This window comes from Colossoma macropomum, unplaced genomic scaffold (assembly GCF_904425465.1).
Source record: "Colossoma macropomum unplaced genomic scaffold, Colossoma_macropomum, whole genome shotgun sequence".
Taxonomy (NCBI): Eukaryota; Metazoa; Chordata; class Actinopteri; order Characiformes; family Serrasalmidae; genus Colossoma; species Colossoma macropomum.
In genome coordinates this window covers 33,029,286-33,051,607 of record NW_023494787.1, presented here as the reverse complement: position 1 = coordinate 33,051,607, position 22,322 = coordinate 33,029,286, and the positions used below count along the sequence as shown (strand labels likewise).

Sequence of the window (22,322 nt, the reverse complement as noted above, 5' to 3'; positions counted from 1 at the left end):
CCTGCGGACACAAAGATCTACACACCAGAGCCACAACTACAGTCCAGAGCAAAGTATATTAGCAGTGCAGAGTGGGAGCAGAGCAGTGAGCAGAGCTGCACGATTTTGCCTGGAATGAGGAGTGGCCTTTTAGAAACTCAGAACAATGGGGTCTATCTGACTGACAAACTTGCATGCACTAACCTTTTACATGTACAGCATTTACCCTGCAAATGAGTACAGTGGCCCTCACCTTTCTCACCATTCTTAACCAAGTTGTACAGACATTACACACAATTAGTCTTGCATCCTCCAACTGGTAAAACAGACTGTGGTCAAAGCATGTGAATTTCTTTACCCTCAGCAGTTTTCTGACGTATGATTGGCTTACAGCTTTAAGCCTATAACATTTCCAGAAAAAATGCAGGAGGTTGGTCTGTTTTTACATTAACTAGGAGCCACAGAATTCACGGAGGGAAGTATAATGTGTCTTGCCAAGATGTGCAAGATACTGTATATAATATAAATATATGGCAGTAAGAATGTAGAATAATGAGCAGACATAGACTGAAGTGGGAGCTGCGTGATTACAGACTGCTGTGAGTGGGGAACAGAAATTACTGCTGTGCCACTCCACTCACATACTCTGCTCCAGAGCCACAATAACAGACCCACACATCAGACCAACTCCAGAGCCACAACTACAGACCCACACAGCATCAGACCAACTCCAGAGCCACAATTACAAACCCACACAACATCAGACTAAATCCAGAGCCACAATTACAAACCCAAACAACGTCAGACTAAATCCAGAGCCACAATTACAAACCTGCACAACATCAGACTGAATCCAAAACCACAATTATAGACCCACACAACATCAGACTGAATCCAGAACCACAATTATAGACCCACACATTAGACTAAATCCAGAGCCACAATTACAGACCCACACAAGATCAGAATTACTCCAGAGCCATAATTACAAACCCACACAACATCAGACTAAATCTAGAGCCACAATTACAAACACATACAACATCAGACTAAATCCAGAGCTACAATTACAGACCCACACAACATCAGACCAACTCCAGAGCCACAATTACAAACCCACACAACATCAGACTAAATCCAGAGCCACAATTACAAACCATACAACATCAGACTAAATCCAGAGCTACAATTACAAACCATAAAACGCTAGACTAAATCCAGAGCCACAATTACAAACCCACACATCAGATTTACTCCAGAGCCACAATTACAAACCCATACAACATCAGACTTACTCCTAAGCCACAACTATGGAGCCGCACAACTGCAGAGAGACTACAGAACAACTACAAAGCCACAGAACTACATACTGACTACAGAATCACAGCTACAGAGCAACTGAATTACAGATTCACAACAAAACCACATCACAGCTACAGTTACAGAATTCCACAACTACAGACCTGCATACCTACAGAGCCTCAAAAGCCCATAATAACTACTGAACCAAAACTATAGAGCCACAGAACTCCAGACTAACTACAGAGTAACAACTACAGACCAGCAGAACTACAGAACCAAAAATGTCCAAAATAACTACAGACTAAATCCAGAGCTAAATCTACAGTGTCACAGAATGCTAAATCTATTCCAGAGCCATAACTACAACACCACAGAACTCCAGACAAACTACAGAGTCACAACTACAGATCCACAGGACTCCAGACCAACTACAAAGCCAACTACAGACTAACTCCAGAACCAAAACTACATTTTCACAAGTCCATGACTACAAAGCCATGGAACTCCAGTCTCAGAGGTACAACTACAAACCTGCAGAACTCCAAACAAACTCCAGGCTAACTCCAGACACAGTGAGGCTGCAGATTCCAGGTGAGTCTCAGTACAGAGCAGCAGCATCATCAGCATCAGCGCACACTGATCTGCTCCAGACTAAATATCACTCGCTTAAAGGTCTTAAACACTTAAGAGGTGTGAGTGGAAATGTCAGCGTTTACATAACACACATGCAGGGTGACTGTGTCTGTGTGTGTGTGTGTGTGTGTGTATGTGTGTGAACGTGTGTGTGTGTGCGTGCTTGTCACGGTTGCGGGGTACGGAAGTGTTTTTCAGTACAGCTGCCAGAGGAGCGTTTAGCAGTCCAAACAGACTGAGTCAGTGTCTCACACACACACTCACACACAACCACCTACAGTCTGCTCCTGCTCCCCCACCCCGACTGTCTGTCTCTCTCTATACTTTCATTCACTGCATCTCTTCCTAATTATTCCTTCTCTCCCTCTCTCTCTCTGTCTTTCTTTTTTCTCTTTGTCTCTCTGTCTCTCGCTCTGTCTCTATTGTCCCTCTCTGCATTGCCACTGCATCTCTCTCTCCGCCTCCCACTCTCTTCCTTTACAGCACTGAAACCTTTACTTGTTCACTCAATCTATCCCTCTCTCATGCACACAGATGGCAGCACCGCTTCCCTCCATCTCTCTGCATATGAGGGCTGCTCTCTCTCTCCCTTCTCTCTCTGTCTCTCTGATCCCTTTCCTTTGCATAAGGGCACAGCTTTAATACACTCCTCTCGTCCTGTCAATTCACTCATGAATATAAGCTGGAAGGTTGCCGTGCCAACAGCACAGAGAGACAGAGAGAAAGAGAGGGGGGAGAGGGAGATAGAAAGAGAGAGAGAGTGAGTGTGTGTCATGCTTTCTGGGTTCACTGCCTCCGTCTGTGCCGTTTCTCACACAAACACACACTTACACCCACACACACATACACCTATACACCCGCCCCACACACACATACATACATCAACACCCACAGAGGCTGATCACAGCGACACACTCTGGCATAAGACCTTGTAAATCCATTAAGCACACACCAGCCACACAAGGCATATTTAAAGTAGTGAAACACACTGATGAATGAGTGTGTCTGAGCAGCAAATGTGCCTGAGATTTACTGATACAGCACAGTACCCATCCTTACTGTGAAGAGAAGCATTCAGTGTTGCCATGTTTGGAGCTGTTTTGTGCTTCAACAAGAGAAGAACTGGGGAGCTGGGCTTGAGCGCTTGAGCTGTTTGGACGCACAGCGCGCTCTTCCCCCTTTTGGTGGGGAGGCCTAGGCCCTACACAGAGCTAGCTGTTAGCTTTCTGACCATGTGTGAGGCAAGCTGTGGCCAAATACAGCCTCAATAAAACACCCAATTTGTAAATAGTTGAGTTTCTCCCCACCCCCTCCTTTTGCAGCCCAGATGTTACAATATTGTTTAAAAATAGTAATTTAAACATAACACAATATATTACAAGATAATCTAGCACAAAAATGATGAGCGATCTTCTGTGGTACTTTTTGCGTGTGGTCATAGCGCCCAAGTGGAGGTGCTAGGGAAGCCAGGACACTAGGAGTTCCAGTTTAACAGACACGCCTTTTATTGAGAGTAAAACGAAAGAAAAAAAAAAAGCAAACAAAAACGGAAATATATTTACAAAATAAACGAGGCTCAATGCAGCCTTTATACAAGTTATTTATCCCCACAACTTAGGGCTTGACAGCAATAACTTCTGGCTTTAGTCTATAGATTCTGTCCTCTCACAACTGGTGTTGGTGTTGGTGTTGGTGTTGGTGTTGGTGTTGGTGTTGGTGTTGGTGTTGGTGTTGGTGTTGGTGTTGGTGTTCAGAACACTTAAGGAAGACTTGGTCCGTTCAGTCCACCTCTTTCCAGCTTCGCGCAAGCCCCCCTCTCCTTCTGAATTAAGCTCTGTCGCTTTTATGCATTCCTCTTCCCGCCAAACGTGATCGGACTGTACCACCCAGCGGTGATAATCTCCTTGCTCGTTTACCAGTTCGTATTGAGAGCTGCGGAAAACCAAACCGTTCCCCCTGGCGGAAAACGCGTGGTTTCTACTCCCCCCACATAGGACGGTGTTCAGCGCGCGCGTGCCCTTTTGAATTTCTTCCCCCGGGGTCTGAAGATAAGTATACGGTTTCTTTATCCTCCTCTTTTATGTTTTCTTTAGGTTTCTTTGTGTACCGAGTTAGATGTTTGAGTTATGTCATTTCACGTGTTTTAAAAGTGAAAGTTTATGCCGCCCGCTCCGATATGTACACTCTCTGCACGGAGACATTTAAACGAATAATCGCGTCCTTGTACATCGTCATCTCAAAGTCCGTTGTCAGTTCTCTTTTCCTGTGAGGAGGTGTAGCCTCGCAGAACTTGTCTGGTGATGGTGACTCGGTCGTAGTCATCATCACATCTTCCGTGAGTGAATAAATTGTGAAATGACACAAAGGGATGACAAAATCTGTACTTTGGGACTGGAACACTGTCACTGCCATCATTAGACGTAGCTTTATGTTTCTTCATAAATTCAAATAACGTGTTTTGATGGGTTTACTTCATTTCTACACTACTGTAATAGATTAGCTAGTTGCTAGCTAGATATCGTTACATTATGGAATGTTGTCACTGACTCTATAGCATGACAGCAAGAAACAGTAAAAGCAGAGAAAAGACATGCACTGGAAATGCATACGCCACACAGCTGTGTCTATACACCACTACACTACTGACACACACTCAGCCTAAGTATTTTTGCTTAATCTAATTCACGAAAATTTCCACTTAACACAGATACAGTCAATTAGCCAATGCATGTTTGGTGTCCAAATTTTGCTTCTTTAGTTTAACTTTGGTGCCATGAGGCTAACATTACAAACAAACACAAGAAGTTAATAGTCACCTAAATCTTTTCCATAAATACATCCCTAAAACCATTCAACCATTCTCTTAAACCACTCAAACAGCACACAGGTCCTCTTTACTTCTCTTCTGCAACAGCATCAGATTCACACCGCCACACAGAACTGAACAGGCTAATCTCTACACACTTTATGACAATCTGATCTATTACAGTCAGCACACTGGGGCTGTGCCACTTGAGGCTAACCCCTAAATTACTAAAAATGCAGATGTGATTGCACTTTTTACAGTAACTGGCCCAAAACGCTACCAGTCCACTGGGAATTCTTCCAAACGTCAAGTTTAGCCACTCTGGCATTAACTAATTCTTGTAAGAATTTTTGGTATTTGTAAATGTTAGTCATGCTGTACTGAAGGTCTGAACTGCAAGCTGTGACAAGTTGGCCTTTTACTTCAATCATGAAACATTTTAGACCACGTTTACACTGGCCATTTCATGTGACTTCTATCTGGATTGTAAATGGTGCTTTATTTTAACTAGTTTGGGCCACTGAAGGCTAATAAAATAAAGATGAGGACTACCTCATGTCAGGAGATGAACTGAAGAAGCAGTGATGCTTGGCGAAGCAGATGCATTTACTGCATACAACTGCATAACATTCACCTAATATGCGTCTCAGACTACCTCCGGAAGTTGTTTAAGGAATCTGATTTCAATCTGTTTTAAAAGATCTTAAGTCATTTACACCTGCCTTTTCTATTTACATGAAATCCTGATACTCAAGACGCATTAAAGACCAGGTGTAAATGGGGTCTTAGACGCTTTACTGCCTATTACTACAGTGACTACTCCACCTAAAGTAATGGCTACTTTTCCATAGTGGAATTTATTTCCAAACAAAATCAGATGGCTATAAAGGAGATATGAGAACATGGTCTTTCAGAAACACACATTTACACACACCTAGACACACTTTGACTGCTGATCAGTTGGAATTTAGAAGAACAAAAGCAGGCAGTACAATAAACTGAGAGAGAATTTGTCATGGTGTATGTGTGCGCTGTACATTGTGTAACTTCAGTGTGTTTTGATCCCAGTCTGTGCTGTTTGTGTGGGTGTTTCTGACTCACAGCATTTCCGCTAACGATTTCAGCATTCGTTTACCCCCAACACACCCTCTCTCTCCTTCTTTTTCTGTTTTTCTGTCTTTCTCTCTCTCTGTCTCTTACTTTCTCTCTTGTTCTATCTCTCTCTTTCTCTTTATATTTCTCTGTCTTTGTATCTCTCTCTCTCTCTCTCACTATATATATATATATATATATATATATATATATATATATATATATATATCTGTCTCTGCCTCCTTCTTTGTCTTTCTGTCTCTCTCTGTCTTTCTCTCTGGGTCAGACGTATGTATGAGCACAGGTGCAGCATAAAATGTACATTGATATGACTGCAATATTTGCCCACAGTGTGTCTGAACAATTGATTTAAGGCAAGATTGCAGCTCATCCTCGCCCACTGCTTGCTTGTAAGATATAGGGTTTAAAAGATGCAGTTAAACAGTGGAGGAGTTGACAAGTTGGAGACAAAACACAAACTGAAAGTTCAGTGATCAAGAGATGGTGACAGTAAGTTGTTTCCCACCAATACATTCCACTGTCTTCTACAAAAATAAAGTTGAGACTGCATATTGTATAGCACATTGTGGCTGAATCAATGCATTAAGGCTTGTGCACCACATACCATTTCACACATACCATGCAACATAGTACATCTTTCAGTTTTCTCTCTCTCTCTCTCTCTCTCTCTTTCTCTCTTTCTCTCTTTCTCTCTCAGCCTTGAAGCTCTATTTCTCTGTTACATATAGAAGTTGGTTACATCAGCAGTATTGTGTGTACACTCAGTACACCCATCAACTCAATGATATAGTCGAGAATATACTGTACATGTTTTTTACTAGGCTATTTCCATATACTGACTTCAAATGATGAGTTTATGTATATATCCTCTTATATTTTTATTAGGGCTGTCAAACAATTAAAATAATTAATTGAAATTAATTACATTCTTTTGTGTAGTTAAAGGTTCTTAATCATATTTTGCTCTCTCTACTTTACCAAATGTTTCGATAGTTAGTTCAGCATAACTCCCAATCACTTGCCAGTACACGACTAGCAAACACAGATTTAAACAGTTGCAAACACATTAAATCACAGTATTTTTCATTAAAAACACAATTACTTAATGCAGTTACTTTATCTGCATTTATGGGCAGGCAGTGGTACCACCTGACATTTTTATACTTTGGGAGACATAAATAGAAAGAATATTAAGATTCATATGATTTATATTGTATGAAATGAGATGTTTTTTTATTAAACTATTCAATAGTAATGTAATAGACAAAAAATACATGATGTCACTGACCCAATTACAAACTACAAATATTATAAATCTTGTTTTGCACGAGATAGCACTGTTTGGCTTATAATTCAATAATAATCTATAATTCACATATATTTAGATATTTTAAGTATTCACTAAGTTACTAGTTTGAATTTCCAGTCTTAAAACACTAGTATTAATACTGTGGGCTACAAACTTTCAAATCACTATTTCAACACAAAATAACACAAACACACATACACACACACACTCACTGGTTCTGTACCTTAGCTGCCATGATCATGGATGACCCGCCTTTGACTCCCAGTATGGGGATGTGTGTTTGAGCGGAGATGAAGTCCAGTATCTGAGCAATGGCTTCCTGATCGGTATCGTCCCCAAACACCACGCCCTGCAGCCAGTGGTCAGTCATCAGGTCGCAGATGCTCTTTATGATGCTCTTCGGGTCAGTTTCGTTCATGGTCAGCATTTCCACACTGGGGGCCAAAGGAGTGTGTGCAAAATCATCTTTATCCCTTGCACTTGCCATCGCCACTTCACTGGAGTTTCCCACCAGAACCACGGCGATGCTCAGACCCTGCAGCAGCTTAGGCCCCACCCCCAGCAGCTCATGCCCCGCCCCAGGGAGGTAGTGGGCCACGCCCCCTCCACCTCCACGGTCCCGTCTGGACTGACTTCCAGGGGGCAGCAGCAGCAGGCACAGGAGAAGAAGCTGGATAAGGGAGGGGCGGGGCCAGGGGCGGAAAGGGACCGGGGGCGGGGTCAGTGAAACAGGACATGATCTCTTCTCCTGAGAGGGTGAAGACGAGCCACAGCGACCACAAACCAGCATTGCGGAGGAGGGGGCCAGAAAAACCTACAGATAAAAAACATCAAAATAGCTATTAAGTACAAGTTATTAATTTAACACAATATTATGCAGAAGCCTCTGACATTAAGTATATCATCAAAGCTATCAGTATTTAATTTGTCCACTCTTTACCTTCCAAAATATTATTAAAAGCTAGGATAGAAACTGGGACTCCTCACACCTGTGCAAGACCTGGTAGACCACTAAACAGGTTCCCATCAGATAAACAGTACTTAAAGCTTAAATCCTTGAGAGAGGACAAAATCAAGCTCTTGCTTTAGATCGGAAAAAAATCTGTAGGAATTTCTGTCCCTCCACTGTCAGAAGACAACTGAACACTATGAGTCTGAAAGGATGAGTAGCTGTCAAGAAGCCATTATAGAGAAAAGCAAATAGACAAAAAAGAAGAAAAATTGCAAAACAAAGAAAGAAGCTGTTGTTGTTTTCAGAATAATGGACTGTCCACCCCAGTGTTCAGAGCTTAACCTCACTGTATGTATTGGGGATTACTGAAATCGTGAGAAGCAGAAAATGTAACCAACTTCTAGGACTAAATTTTGAAGGCGTGGAAAAATATCCCTGCAGATTTCTTTGAAAAAGTGAAAGCAAGTCTCCCAAAACATATGGAGGCAAAGAAATGGAGGTGAAAACATTTGAGGCAAATGGTGGGCTCACTGTAAACAAAAGGAATGTGGAGTCTTCTGTGTAATTTCTGTTAACATAAGCATTTAGAATACTGAAAATAAACCTCTTATGAAGCTTAATGTCTGTTAAAGTAAAACAGACACTCAAATTCAAATTCAGGGAATTTTTTTTATCCTACTTCACAACCAGCAAGCTTCTGTCTTTAATATTCTTAACTATCTATAGCAGTGGTCTGCCTCATGGTGGTGCTGTAGCAAATCAGCTCACCCTGTTGGTCCTTCATAGCCTAGCAACTGTAACTATGACCAGAATGCCTCTGAAAAAACTTTACAATATGCCATGGCATATTTGAAAATCTGAAAAGTGCCCAATTTTGCAAGAGATTAGTGGAAGGAGTGAATTGTTACTCATTTCTCAAACCAAACACACTAGCGGAGACATGTAAGTTCTCAAATGATGTGAGAAAGACCACATTACCGAAGCACAAAAGAGCATTTCCAAAGAAGAACTGTTGAACCAAATATTTCGGTGCCACTGAAGCTAACACCAGCACCTCTAAGGTGAGTAAGTTAGCAGTTAGCCAATGCTGGAGTAGCCACCCAACATTGAACCCCCCCCCCTCAAAAATACCAAGAAGTATTTCACAAATTGGAAAACATAATAGCCATTTTGATTGGAAACTGCATAATGAATTTTGGACAATATACAAAGATTATTTGAATCTGATATGATATTTTATGAATCTACAAAGATGAAATTGCCATAGTTTTCTGTAACAGTTACATCAACAGGTCAGCTCTTGCGTGTCAGTATTGAATAACACATGCATCCCATCATGCTTTCTACAGAATACACAGTTAAAGCAGTGTGCATCATTTATAAACTTCAAAATAAGTACAGATCACTGTTAAAGCACAGAGAGCTTTCCTCAGCGTTGCTGTGTTAGCACTGTGCTTGCAGGTGAGTGCAGTGTGCATCTGTTCACTCAGGTGAGATCAGCACCTGCCCTGCTGCACCTGACACACTCTAACAGCAAATATTACATTCTTCACATTCTTGTAAACCACACAAATGTGCGAAACTGTTTATTAACTGCTCTCTGTCTCTCTCTCTCTGTCTCACACACACACACACACACCACTACAAACTTACACAGTCATTTAAAACAAATCTTACATTGTACCCCATTACAACACTAAAAGAAAAGAAAACAAAATACTGTTCTACTCCCCTCATCATGCAGCAGTAGAGCTATATCATTTACTGTGGGTTTAAAGGAATGAGTGAGGAGAAAGTGAGCGGGAGAGGGAGGTTAACAGGGTGAGTATAACACACATAAATACTGCATAATTGAAACAGACTGTACACACACACAGATCAATATTTGATGTGGAGTGTTTTGAAGCAAGATTATAGCAGTTATTATGGATGACATAAACTCTCCCCCAGGATAGAAAGGGGGGGGGGTAAAAGAGAGAGAGAGAGAGAGAAACAGTGGACAGAGCACATCATATGATAAGACACATGAGAGTGTCTATTTCTACCCACTGTGTGTGTGAATGGGACTGCTGTACTGCATGTGTACAAGAAAGTGTGCAGACACGCTGAGTGGGCATGAGAGAAATATTTGGTTCACTGTTTGATTTATATTTGTTCATATGGCACTGTGGAGGATATGCATTGATATGTTGTACAGATAAGTGCTATGTGTCGCCACTGCCCATTTCTTTAGAAATATAAACTTGATTCAAGAAGGAAAAAAACAGAATGAAAACTTCAACGCAAATTAAAATAATGAGTTGGCTTACATAGACTACCCAACTAGTTGACAAGTCAACCTATAAATCCACTAGGCAGTGTGGACAGAAGTCTGCTAGTTGAAGACAGTGCCTGAAATGCAGCTGTGGAAAAACTGCACCGAAGAAGAGAGAACAGAAATCAGTTTATCTACTAGATAAAATCTAAAGTACTTTATTAGAGTGTAAATCAGATCTCAGGATCTGGCCTTCTGGGTACCCTAATCAGGATTTTTCAGGGTCACTTCATCTTGCTAGCTGATTTACTGTAAAATTAAAGGCTAACTACTAATATTGACTACTACAATATGGCTAAATTATATAAATTCATAACTGGCTAATTTGTGTATTGCAGATTATTGGATGCTTGTTTAGGGGTTTAATACTGTTACAGCTACAGCTTAAATTACAAATGACCTTCTCAGCATTCTTAATCTATTGGTCTGTCTCAGGACGCGTATTTCTTGCATATCCACATAACATTAAGCTGAGACAGCAGGGACAGGGGAGGATTTTTAAGTTGGGGTGCTGAAAGATAACATCATGGAAATGATTTGTCTTTTTCTGACTGATCTTTTTTCTTTTTTTGCTAATTTACATCAGAACGTTTAACAATGAGACCAGACACAACCATATATACAGATAACTGACACATCAAACCAGTGACGCACATCATCACTCTGCTCTCTCAAAAACATTATTAATTTAGAAATTTTTTAAATAAAAAAATAATATTAGTCTGCTTTGGGGCTTCAACTGGCCTACGACTCTGCATAGACTTTCTCTCTTTGTACCTCAACTTCAGTGTGTTTTACTGACATGGCCTCAAAACGACCAACAGTAGAGGAAAGTGATTCAGCTCACTGTAATAAAAAAAAGGCATTCACTTAAACAGTGTATTATTATAGGTTTTGAAAATACGAACTTTAAATATATAAAATACAAACTCCACTCTAAAACAAGCATACATGGGTCTTTACTACACTCAAATTATTATTTACTCTTAAGTTCAGAACATTTCACTACTATAATTATTTTATTTTAGAATACTGTGTCCAGTACACTGGAATTAGGCATATAAAATATTAAAGATTGTGGGAAATAAACATATTATTTCATGTTATTTCTATCTATGACGCCAGGCTAACGTATAGAATGTATGTAATATGTGTAACATTATATACAAATCAATATAATATGTTATATAGTTTATGCAATGTTTTCTGACATTTTTTCAAATCTTTGACCTCGACTGTTTCAACCTCAATCTGTTCACTTTATTTATGCGTTATGTTTATTTTGCAAAAACTCCCACATTTCATGCACCTAAGTATACTGGACACTGGATTTTTTTTTTTGTTTCTCTGTAAACAAACAAAAAAAATAGTTTCTAGGCTTTCAAACTTTGTTAATCATTCACTTTTAATCAGCATAACTGGCTGTGTTGGTCAGAGTAAAAGATTGGATAGTGATATGCTTTTAAACTATGTTTACTGTGCTCTGATATTTCTTTCCAAAGGAGTACTGAAAAGACCATTGAGGACCTTTAGTAGAGAATACGTGACAGATAAAGTACTTATAATTAAAGTAATCCCACTAAAGTTTGAGAGAAGTAATTAGTAATGGATTATGTTTTCATTTTTGAATAACCACCCCAACACCCCAATTTAAAGCGCAGCTGGTTTTTTTCAAGTAAAAAAAATGAGTTATGAGGTTTTCTCATGACAGCACTGATAATAATATATAAGAGTTTGCTGTGAATTTTTGTTGTTGTTGAAAGTACTGTTGCATCGCCTGCCATTTTTTCAGGTAAAGTAGCTTTGCTAACAAACAACTTAGCACAATGAGTTGTTGATTAATCTTTCAATGTTCCAGAATTCAAAAAGTTCAGTTCTGGCTTTAGCTAGAACCAAAAACAATGAAAAGATTTTTCTCAATGGTCTCAATGTTACCCTGACAAACTAATAAACATCATTCACTGAGGACAAAAAAGTAGAAAAGGACGAGTCATCACCTTCTGCTCTGCTCAAAAGTGAGCGTTAGCTCATTAGCTCATCTGAAGAGGCATTCTACTTTTCTCATGCACAGCAAACACAAGTAAAATTTGCCCGGTTTAAAAGTCAGTTCACTTGAAAGAGAAAAGACACGGGAACATGAGAAAATAATTTTACTTCACACTGAGTCCATCTAGGTGAACTTTAAACCCACAAATTACAAAATAGAAATAGAACCAACAGGGTGAGCTGTGGTAACTTTTTCTGCCAAAAAATTAAATGAAAGAGCTGCTCCTCAGTCAACATAATGCCGCTTGTCACTCACATTTAACCATTAGCCATTCACCAGACAATACGTTCTCTCCAAAATTGCCTCAGTGCTCACCTGCTCATGTCCAGCAAAGAAAACAGTGAGGCAGCAGTTCAGCGCGACAGCTGCTTTACTGATTTTTTTTAGCCTGCTAGCATCAGTGCACCAGTTTACCCTGTTTGTGTATTATGATACATTTCTGCAAAAAGCAACTTTTTTCCCCGCAGTTAACCAAATATCTGCTAATTAAACAGGGCCAGTTGATACTGCACCATTTTTTCAAAATTTCTGCATAATCTAATCACTGAGATGAAGACAAAGTCATTCAGAGTGAAATGGTTTACTGCAGAGAAACTTATCAACTCTGATTTCTCCACAGTAGTAGTAACAGGAACCCGAGGTCATGACAGATGACATTTTATTTATCATCCAAAACACCCAGTAAACTTATGTAAGTTTTCTTTAGGGGCTATATGTACCTTACAACACCCTGCACATACCGCTCTACAATGAATGTGTTTTAGGCCAAAGAGAGGATATGGGTCTCTTTAGGGAACTAATTGTTGAAGGTCTGTGAGTGCTAATTACAGGTCCTAGTGTTAATTGTCAATTTCACACTTAGATAAGAGAGAGCGAGAGAGAGGGAGAGAGAGGGAGAAAGAGAGAGAGAAATGATGATGAAGATGATGATTGAGTGATATGTGCATGAAATGAGCAGCAAACCAAACAGCAGGCTAAAGCAAAAAAGAACAGGTGAAAGAAGGACAGATAGACTGAGAGAGAAAGAAAGAGAGAGGGAGAGGTGAATGCTCTTTGAATCTCTACTTTTCTGGCAGCACTCAGTTTCCATGGCAACAATTAAAATAGGCCTCTCCATACACAGCTGATGGACATACACACACTCAATCACTCACAAACACACACACACAGAAAATTTGAAATATACTGCTCACACATGTGCACACACACACACACACACACACACACACACACACACACACAGTGGATTTGCAGCAAAACCTTTACCATTTCATTTAACACATATAAAACTGTCTCATACAGCATATACACACTGAGATAAAAATTTTCAGTCCAAATGACTGTATATAGTAATATATAGTAATTTTATTAAAAGCTCAACACTGTAGACCACACATACACACACACAAATCATCATTCAACTGGCCCAATTCAAATATTTATTATTATCTAATCAAAGTTTATTATCTAATCCGGTGTTTTGTCAAATAAAGTTTGTTGGTTTTGTGTTCTGTAAGGTTCATTATGTAATCTAAAATTTTGTCAAGTAAGTAAAATTTATTATTTTGTTTGGTGTTCTGTAACATTCATCTTGTACTCTGGTGTTCTCCAACAAAGTTTATGATCTACTCTGGTGTTCTATAAAGTAAGTAAAATAAGTCTAGTCTGGTCTTTGGTAAAGTGTGTTATCCAGTTATCCAGTTTGCTGCAGTTCTGTAAAGTGCATGATTTAGCCTGGTATTCTAAAAAGTTCATAATCTACTCTGTTTTGTAAAATGTATAACCTAGTCTGGTGCTCTGCAAGGTTTGTTGTCCAATCTGATGTTCTGTGAAATTAAGTTCATTATCTGTTCTGGTGTTCTGTAAAATAAAGCTTGTTGTTTAGTCTGGTGTTTGGACAAGAAAGTTCGTTTCTAGTCTGGTGTTCTTTAAAATAAAATTTGTCATCTAGTTTGATGTTCTGTTATCTAGCTTTGAGTTCAGTGTGTTATTTAAGTGTGGTGTTTAGCCTAGAGGTTATGTAAAGATCATTATCTAGTCTGCTGTTTTGTAATGTGAAGTTCATAATCTAGTCTGGTGTTTCAAAAAGAGTGAATGCTTCTAATGTGGTGTCCTGTAAAGTTTATTAACTTTTCTGGAGTATTGTAAAATAAAGTTTGTTATTTAGTCTGGTGTTCGGGAAAGTTTATTATCCAGTTTAGTGCTCTGTAATACTGGACTTTTTTATCTAGTCTGATGTTCTGCAAAGTCAGTTATCTGGTGTTTGGTAAAGTGTGTTATCTAGTTTGTTGAAAAAAGTGTGTTATTTATCCTGGAGGTTCTGAAAAATTAATTATCTCATGACAATATTATTATCTTGCTGGTGTTCTGTAATTTAAAGATAATTATCAAGTCTGGTGTTCTGTAAAAGTAAAGATGATTATCTAGTGTAGTGTTCCATAATCTAAAAGTTATCATTTAAGCTGGTATTCTGTAATGCAAATTTCATTATCTAGTCAGGTGTTCTGTCATGTAAAAATCAATATCTAGCCTTGTGTTCTGTAATTTAAAGTTCATTATCCAGCCTGGGGTTTTGTAATGTAAAGATTATTATCTAGTCTTGCATTCTGTAATGTAAAGTTCATTATCTAGTCCAGTGTTCTATAATGTAAAGTTCATTATCCAGTCCAGTGTTCTGTAATGTTAAGTTCATTATCCAGCCTGGGGTTTTGTAATGTAAAGATTGCTATCTAGTCTTGTATTCTGTAATGTAAAGTTTATTATCCAGCCTGGGGTTTTGTAATGTAAAGTTCATTGTCTAGTCTGGGGTTCTGTACTGGAAAGATTATTATCTAGTCTGGCGTTCTGTAAATTAAAGATCATTATCGAGTCTAGGGTTCTGTAATGTGAAGTTAATTAACTAGTCTGTTCTTCTAAAATGTGAAGTTGATTATCTAGTCTGGTCTTCTGTAATGCAAAGTTCATTTACTGGTCTGGGATTCTGTAACGTAAAATTCATTATCTGTTCCGTTTTTCTAAAATATAAAGGTCCATTATCCAGTTTGGGGTTCTGTAGTGTAAAGTTCATTATCTAGTTTGGGTTTTGTAATGTAAAGATCATTATCTGCTCTGAGATTCTGTAATGCAAACCTCAATATTTAGTCTGGTGTTCTGTCATGTGTCTGTAGGTTGTTGCTTCAACGATGTGTCACCAAAGCTGCCGGCCTTAAAACACAATGCATAAATGCACGATTTTATGCAAAGGAGTCAAGCTGAAGTACCATGAACCTGCAATATCACACAATTTCAGAACAGCCATAGAACACGCATATGATCGAACACACATGCACACTCATACACTCACGCACACTAAGTCTGACCCTGTAGCACTGTGGAGGCGGAGCCGGCAATTTTCTGTTCTCCAGTGGCTGGTCACGTGGCCGTAATTAGCATAGGCAGCAGCACACAGGTCCATGTGTTTACAGAGAGATGGAGAGGTATAATGGAGTCTATTTCAAGAGACGAGACATTTGAAGAGCACACCTCCTCCTCTCTCTCTCTCAATGCACTCTTTTTCTTCTCCCCCTCACTCTATAATTCTTTAAAATATACCCTCTTTTCACTTTCCCCTCTTTCTCTGTCTCTCAAACCCTCCCTCTGGATGTGTGTGAGAATGCATTGATGGGTTATTAGCATGTGTATGAACTAAAGGCAGCGTAGTGTTGTGCCATTAGCTGCCTGAGTGTGGCCCAAGTTCTTTGTTTCTGAGAGTTTACTCAACTCTAGCAAACACAGCTTCACATAGACCCACACACTGAAGTATAAACATCAGCTTCATTTACAGCAATAGGTTAGTAAAAAATCTAATTTACCCAATGTTACTCTCATCCTAAATGCAGTCAATTAGTCTAGTCACGTATGGTGTTTGAAGTTTCCTTCTTTAGATGTGCACTGGAGCCAAGAGGCTAATGTGGCCTCATACCTACAAATAGACAGAAGTAAATTCAGTCTTCAACATTACTGCTATTTCTGTTTTTAGCTCTGCAACGTACTGCATGTCACAGAGTGTCAAAAAACACAGTGCTATTTGAGTATAAGTTCCAATTACTTGTTAGCCACATTAATGTAGTAGCTCCTTCAGTATGTTTTCTCTTGGGAAAGTTTTGCGGAGCTTTCCAAGAACTCACAAGTAGGTGTAAACAAGTATGGGCTGTTTCCTAGCAGTGAGAGGAGTCGACTCCTCAACTCCACTCACTGCTAACCAAGGCAGCACCAGAGCCAGTGATAACGGCATATAGCAGATATTAAACTGTCCTAAACATAGTGTTTCTTATGTAGCTACAGATCATAGTGATATAATGAAAATTTGTAGATTATACCAAGTAATATCTAGCTTGACAAATGTTTTCATCTGTTTAATGTTTCAAAACATCTTCTCATATTTCACAAAATAAGGCTGCTGAACGGAGCTCGAGCTTCAGAAGGAAGCAGAGTGATGTACTGAGAAAGTCATTACTGTAGTCATACTACTATGAAAATAAACCTATAGTATTATTCATAGTATTAGCCAATTAGCCACATGTAATGCAAAGTTTTCATTCCAGAGCAGCTGAATGTTATCTTGTTCCTTTTTATGACGTTTGTGTATTCACCGGTTTCTTAGTTGAATTTTCTGTTCCACCTTAAGTGACGCAGCGGTTACTTTAAATGGTGTAAAGGCACAAGAATGTAAGTGCAGTACCATTTAAGGTGGAACAGAAAATCTAAATAAGCTGGCAAAAAGAAGCAAATTTTAGCTTAATGCTATTTTCTAACATTCTGTGAAAAATATTGTTTACCTTTGTTTTTGTTTCTTGTGCCATTTTAGATACTTGTTTACTGCAATCATAATCATGATAATAATGAAGAGTTTGGTTTTCTGTAGCAGAATTAAGGTGCAGAGGGGAGCAACGTACGTTACAGGCAGACATATTAAATATGTTACTGTCAGCGGCTCATAAGCAATGTTGGCATATTGTAAAGCTGGTAAACAAACTTGAGCTGCTCAAAGTCAACAGACGTTTCCATCAGAATGTCCCTGTTACAACTAAAAACATAGAGTTAACAGAGTTAAAGAGTCGACTCCAAGCATTTTGACTAGCCAACAACTGACCTCGACTCCCAGACATATTGGAGTCGAACTACCGACTCTTTCGGAATCAACTCCTCATAACTAATATATAGAGAGGAAGCTAGTGGCACATCAACCAGATAACTGTAGATTGACTATGTCAAGCTAGTTAACTAAACAGATTACAACAGCAAGGACATGGTACCTAACTGCTGATATTTAACAATTTATTTGTAAAGCTGTAAATGTCCTTTATGTACTATACATGTATTAGCCAAATCATTTGTTATATAACTCTGCGGCTAAGTGAACGTTTACATCCCCCGTCTGCTGCCCACAGTCTGCCCCTTACAGCACGCTGCACACATACACACCTACATGAGCTCACCTGTGAGGTGTGTATGGTGTGTGGGCTGTAAGGGGCAGTAATCACTGTAAATGTGTTTTACTGACAGCTTTTACAGATTAGCACACGCTAATCTGGCGCTACAGCCATCTCATCCAGCACCCGTTATTTTTGGAACACACGTCTGTCTGGATTAAGACTGTTCAGGTGTGCTGGCAGCGTGTGCATGGGTATGTGTGAGGGAGAGAAAAGATGAAAGGTGTTTATCATATATTTTATCATATATTTTGGAAATCTGATCAGAATGTGTTCAGCATATTAAACCAAAGCCATGTGCTACATTCTATGCATGAAATCCTGTCTCTTCTGCACATCTCTAGGCTCAGTTCACACAGCATACCATATACAGCAGTGTCTGACCATTGCTCTAAGGTCTCACAAGACCATGTGTTCTTTGAAAGACGAATGGGATAGCTCGTAATGATTAACGTGGCTGCTGTATTATGGAAAGTCTCACCTTTAATAAAAAGAGCCAAATGCTTGTTGGTAAACTGTAAGCATTTTTCAGTTTGATCTGGATAATGCACATGCACATATCTCCACAAAGAGGGGAGTGTTTTCGCTTGTTGCTTTACCAGCAAGCTGACTGCCTCATTTAATTAAAGTGCAGGACTTTCCCTGTAAATTGACGCCATGTTAAGCATTACAAACTTTCCTATTCATTTCCCAACCAGTGAACTGTCTCTTCCTTTGTAATGTCTCTGAAATAATATTGACTCTTAAACAACAAAACTTGCTTAAACTTACTACCACTTAGTGCCAAATCATCACTGTTAGAGCAAGGGCTGCAGTTTATACCATAAATATTAAAACTCGGTCAAAAACAAGAAAATAGGAATAAAACAAACAGTAATGCTAATTTCTGCTAGTCAACCTATGATATGTTAGCCTCTGCATGTGCAACTTGTGTTCTGCAGTTAGCCAAGAAGCAAACATAGTTGTCAGTGAGCACTTACTATAAATGGTAAAAATGCAGACATGTACATGATTATATCAGATAGTTATGTATTTGTCACAGCACAGTACACACTGAGTAATACACACACAAACTGTAGATAACTGGTTGGCGGCAGTGGGGTAACTTGTGTGCAGCTGCAGTTAGCCAACAAGGTAACAGAGTCTTTAGCAAGCTGGCTAACTTGTTTCCCATGAACAATAAAATCACAGCAGTAAAAATAATAATATAGTCTTCCGACTGACTGTGTTTTATGCAGTTTCTCTTTCATGTGTTTATTTATAGCCAGTGGGGACGAACTGTAGCACTATTGGTAGAGGATACAAATTTGCATGTCAAAGTTCACCAAAGTTTAACTGGACACAAACCTTGATGCTGCTCAGATGTATCTACCAAGATGTTATAGGGAAAAAAATCCTGATAACCCTAAGAGTAGTACTACAATACTTGCAGAGTTTAAATACAAACATGGTGATCCACTTAAATAAAATGTGCTAAAAATGAGACACGATTTTTGTAATTTCCAGGAATCACAAGGCTTTCTCTGACAGCCCAGAAACCATTCCCCAGCACAACTACTACAAAGTTCAATGAGCTGGATGACTGAAATTCAGTTGTCATTTAAAACAAAGCTGGAGCTTCAGTGTTGGAAACCAAAGCACTGCTATCCTGAATAAATTCCCATTAACCCACTCGGCAGATTTCCCTAGTGCGAGGCTGAGCTTTTTTCTGCCAGTGAGACACTACGCAGATGAAAAGCTGTCAGTTTTGTTGCAAAGGCTGGAAGATTAGTCACTAGCATCCAGAGCTTATTGGCACATGCCACATCACCCATTCCACTCACTCAGTCCAGCTACCGGTTAACCGACCATGACAAATGAAGATTTATGCACATCTCAAATCAATACTTTATCCTGTATTATCCTGGAGGTTTGGACTTTTTGATGTAGACGCAGTGTACAGGGCTCAGCACATATTTACACTAGCGTTAAAAAGTTTGTAATGAATAGTATGAAGTGCACATAAATGTTTCAAATAATTCTAAAATAATGCTTTACAAGTTTTAAATAATTAGTAGCAAGCTGAAAAACTGTAACACATTTTAGACATGTTCAGAATGATGAATGGAGGTGTAGATGATTCTAAAATCACTGTAAAAAGCTGTAGAACATCAAGAATGAAGTTATAAATAGATTAATATTTAGAACACATCAAGTTTGAAAAGATGATGATCAAATCTTGAAGCAAACTGCATCTTATTTATCATTTAATGACATTTATTTATGTTATTATCATTTAAGGCCTTCATCACACACCAGGGCTTCATAAAGTTTTTGAGCATATAATGCTGGTGGTAAAAAAGTTGCAAGTGTTGTAGCACAAATTAAAATATTGTAGCACAGAGATAAAAACTAATTATTAAGACTCCTACAAAGTATTGATCCCAATAATTGGAACAGTTTGTCATTTTAACTGTGAAAAAACTTCAAGCAGTATGTAAAAGATTTCAATATAAAAGACTGTAAATGTACAGATAATTCATTTTCGCCAATTCAAATTGCCCATAATTCAAATTGCCCACACTACTTTGCCCACAAAGTAGTGACTCTCTGCATCATTGAGAGAGAGAAAACCCACACAAGCAGGAGCTCACAAGGGCTCATATGGCTTCAAAATGGCTTCCTCAAATTTGTTGATGATACAACTGTCATGGGACTGATTACTTGGAGTGATAAGACAGCCTATACTATAGGACAGAGGTGGCAAACCTGGTGGTCAACAATCTTTCCTTAAATGTTGACAAAATAAAGGAGATGACTGTGAATTGTCAGAGGAGGGCAGAGCAGCACAAACCACTGCTCATTCATCAGACTTTCAAGTTTCTTGGTGTCAACATGTTGTATTGCGTACTTTTACGAGGGAAATGAGGAGTCCTACGAGGGAAATTCATCATCTTACTGCCAAACTATGCCTAATCTGGGAGCAGCACAGTGTCACCAGCAGAGCAGTGCCTCCTGGGGCAATGGGGGGGTTAGGTGCCTTGTCCAAGGGCACAATCAGGTATACCTGGTCAGTTGTGGGAATTGACTCGCTACCTTCTGGGTGATTTGCTCACTTCTCCTACCTCTGGGCTACATTTTGACTTTGTTCTACAGTGTGTGAATTACCTGATGAACTAAAGCTACTATAAACAGCAGAACTTGCATTGCAGTTTACATGACTATGTTTGAGGAGATGGCATGAGCAACTGGGAAAAGTTGATCATTATTACACACATCAATTACTGAGAATAGTTAAAAAATAACGGTGGAGTTATTTTGCAGTAGGACTTGATAAAGTATTTCAGTGGAAATACACACATGCACACTCAAAGGTCTTTCGCATGCGTGCCACTGTGATGTTTTTGTATTTGCACAGGATTAATTTCTCCTAGCACGTGCACACTGTATAGCCCTGCACAAGCATACAAGCACATGGGACATTCATAAATTATCCAGTGGCTAAGCAGCAGTGGACATGTACAAAGCTTGGTCCAGTATGTTAGTCTAACAGGAGCTTTTAGAAAACACATTAAATGAAATAAATCTTACATACACATTCATTTATTCATTACCACTGAAACCAAAACAGCACACATTCCAACCAGAGAGAGAGAGAGAAAGAGAGAGAGAGAGAGAAGAAATAGGGTAAGATTAACCTGCAGAAGTCACAGTTATCCTAGTGATGACAAAAGTACTGTATCATTTAATATGAATCATTTATTCTTTGTAGCTCATTGAAAATAAGGGAAGAAATTCTGTGAAAGTGTGGAACGTACCTATTTAATCTATACCATATTTGTGTTTGATGTGGCACACCACACATTTGCACACAAATCAACACATTCGCTTTGATTAACTTGTTTTGGCAATAATGATGTTCATGTAACACAATTTATTCATTTGCAGCCACCTGACATATTTGAATCTTTTTAACCACCTGCCTAATATGCTGTTGGTCCTCCACGTGTTGCTGAAAGAGCTCCGACCCACTGAGGCATGGACTCTACAAGACCTCTGAAGATGCCTCGTGGTCTCTTTCACTAAGATGTTAGCAGCAGATCCTTTAAGTCCTGTAAGTTCCAAGGTGGAGCCACCGCAGATCGAACTTGTTGTTCCAGCACATTCCACAGATGCTCGATCAGACTGAGATATTAGGAATTTGGATGGCAGGGCAACACCTCAAACTCTTCCTCATGTTCCTCAAATCATTCCCAAGCATTGTGTGCGGTGTGCAGGGTGTATTATCCTGATGGTCACTGACTTAATACCATTTCCATGAAGAGGTCTCCAATAATGTTTAGGTAGCTGGCACATGTCAAACTGACATCCACATTAATGCCTGGACCCAGGTTTCCCAGCAGAACATTGCATCAGA

At 39.2% G+C, this 22,322-nt stretch overlaps 1 protein-coding gene across 1 annotated transcript in view; it reads right to left on the bottom strand.

The window, feature by feature from the left end:
* LOC118805887 (glutamate receptor ionotropic, NMDA 2B) overlaps positions 1–22,322 on the bottom strand; it is a 126,583-nt gene that overhangs the window by 73,407 nt on the left and 30,854 nt on the right. The window contains exon 4 of the mRNA XM_036567029.1: positions 7,366–7,956. Within this exon, the coding sequence (XP_036422922.1) occupies positions 7,366–7,956 (591 nt within the window). The remainder of the gene's footprint in view (positions 1–7,365; positions 7,957–22,322) is intronic.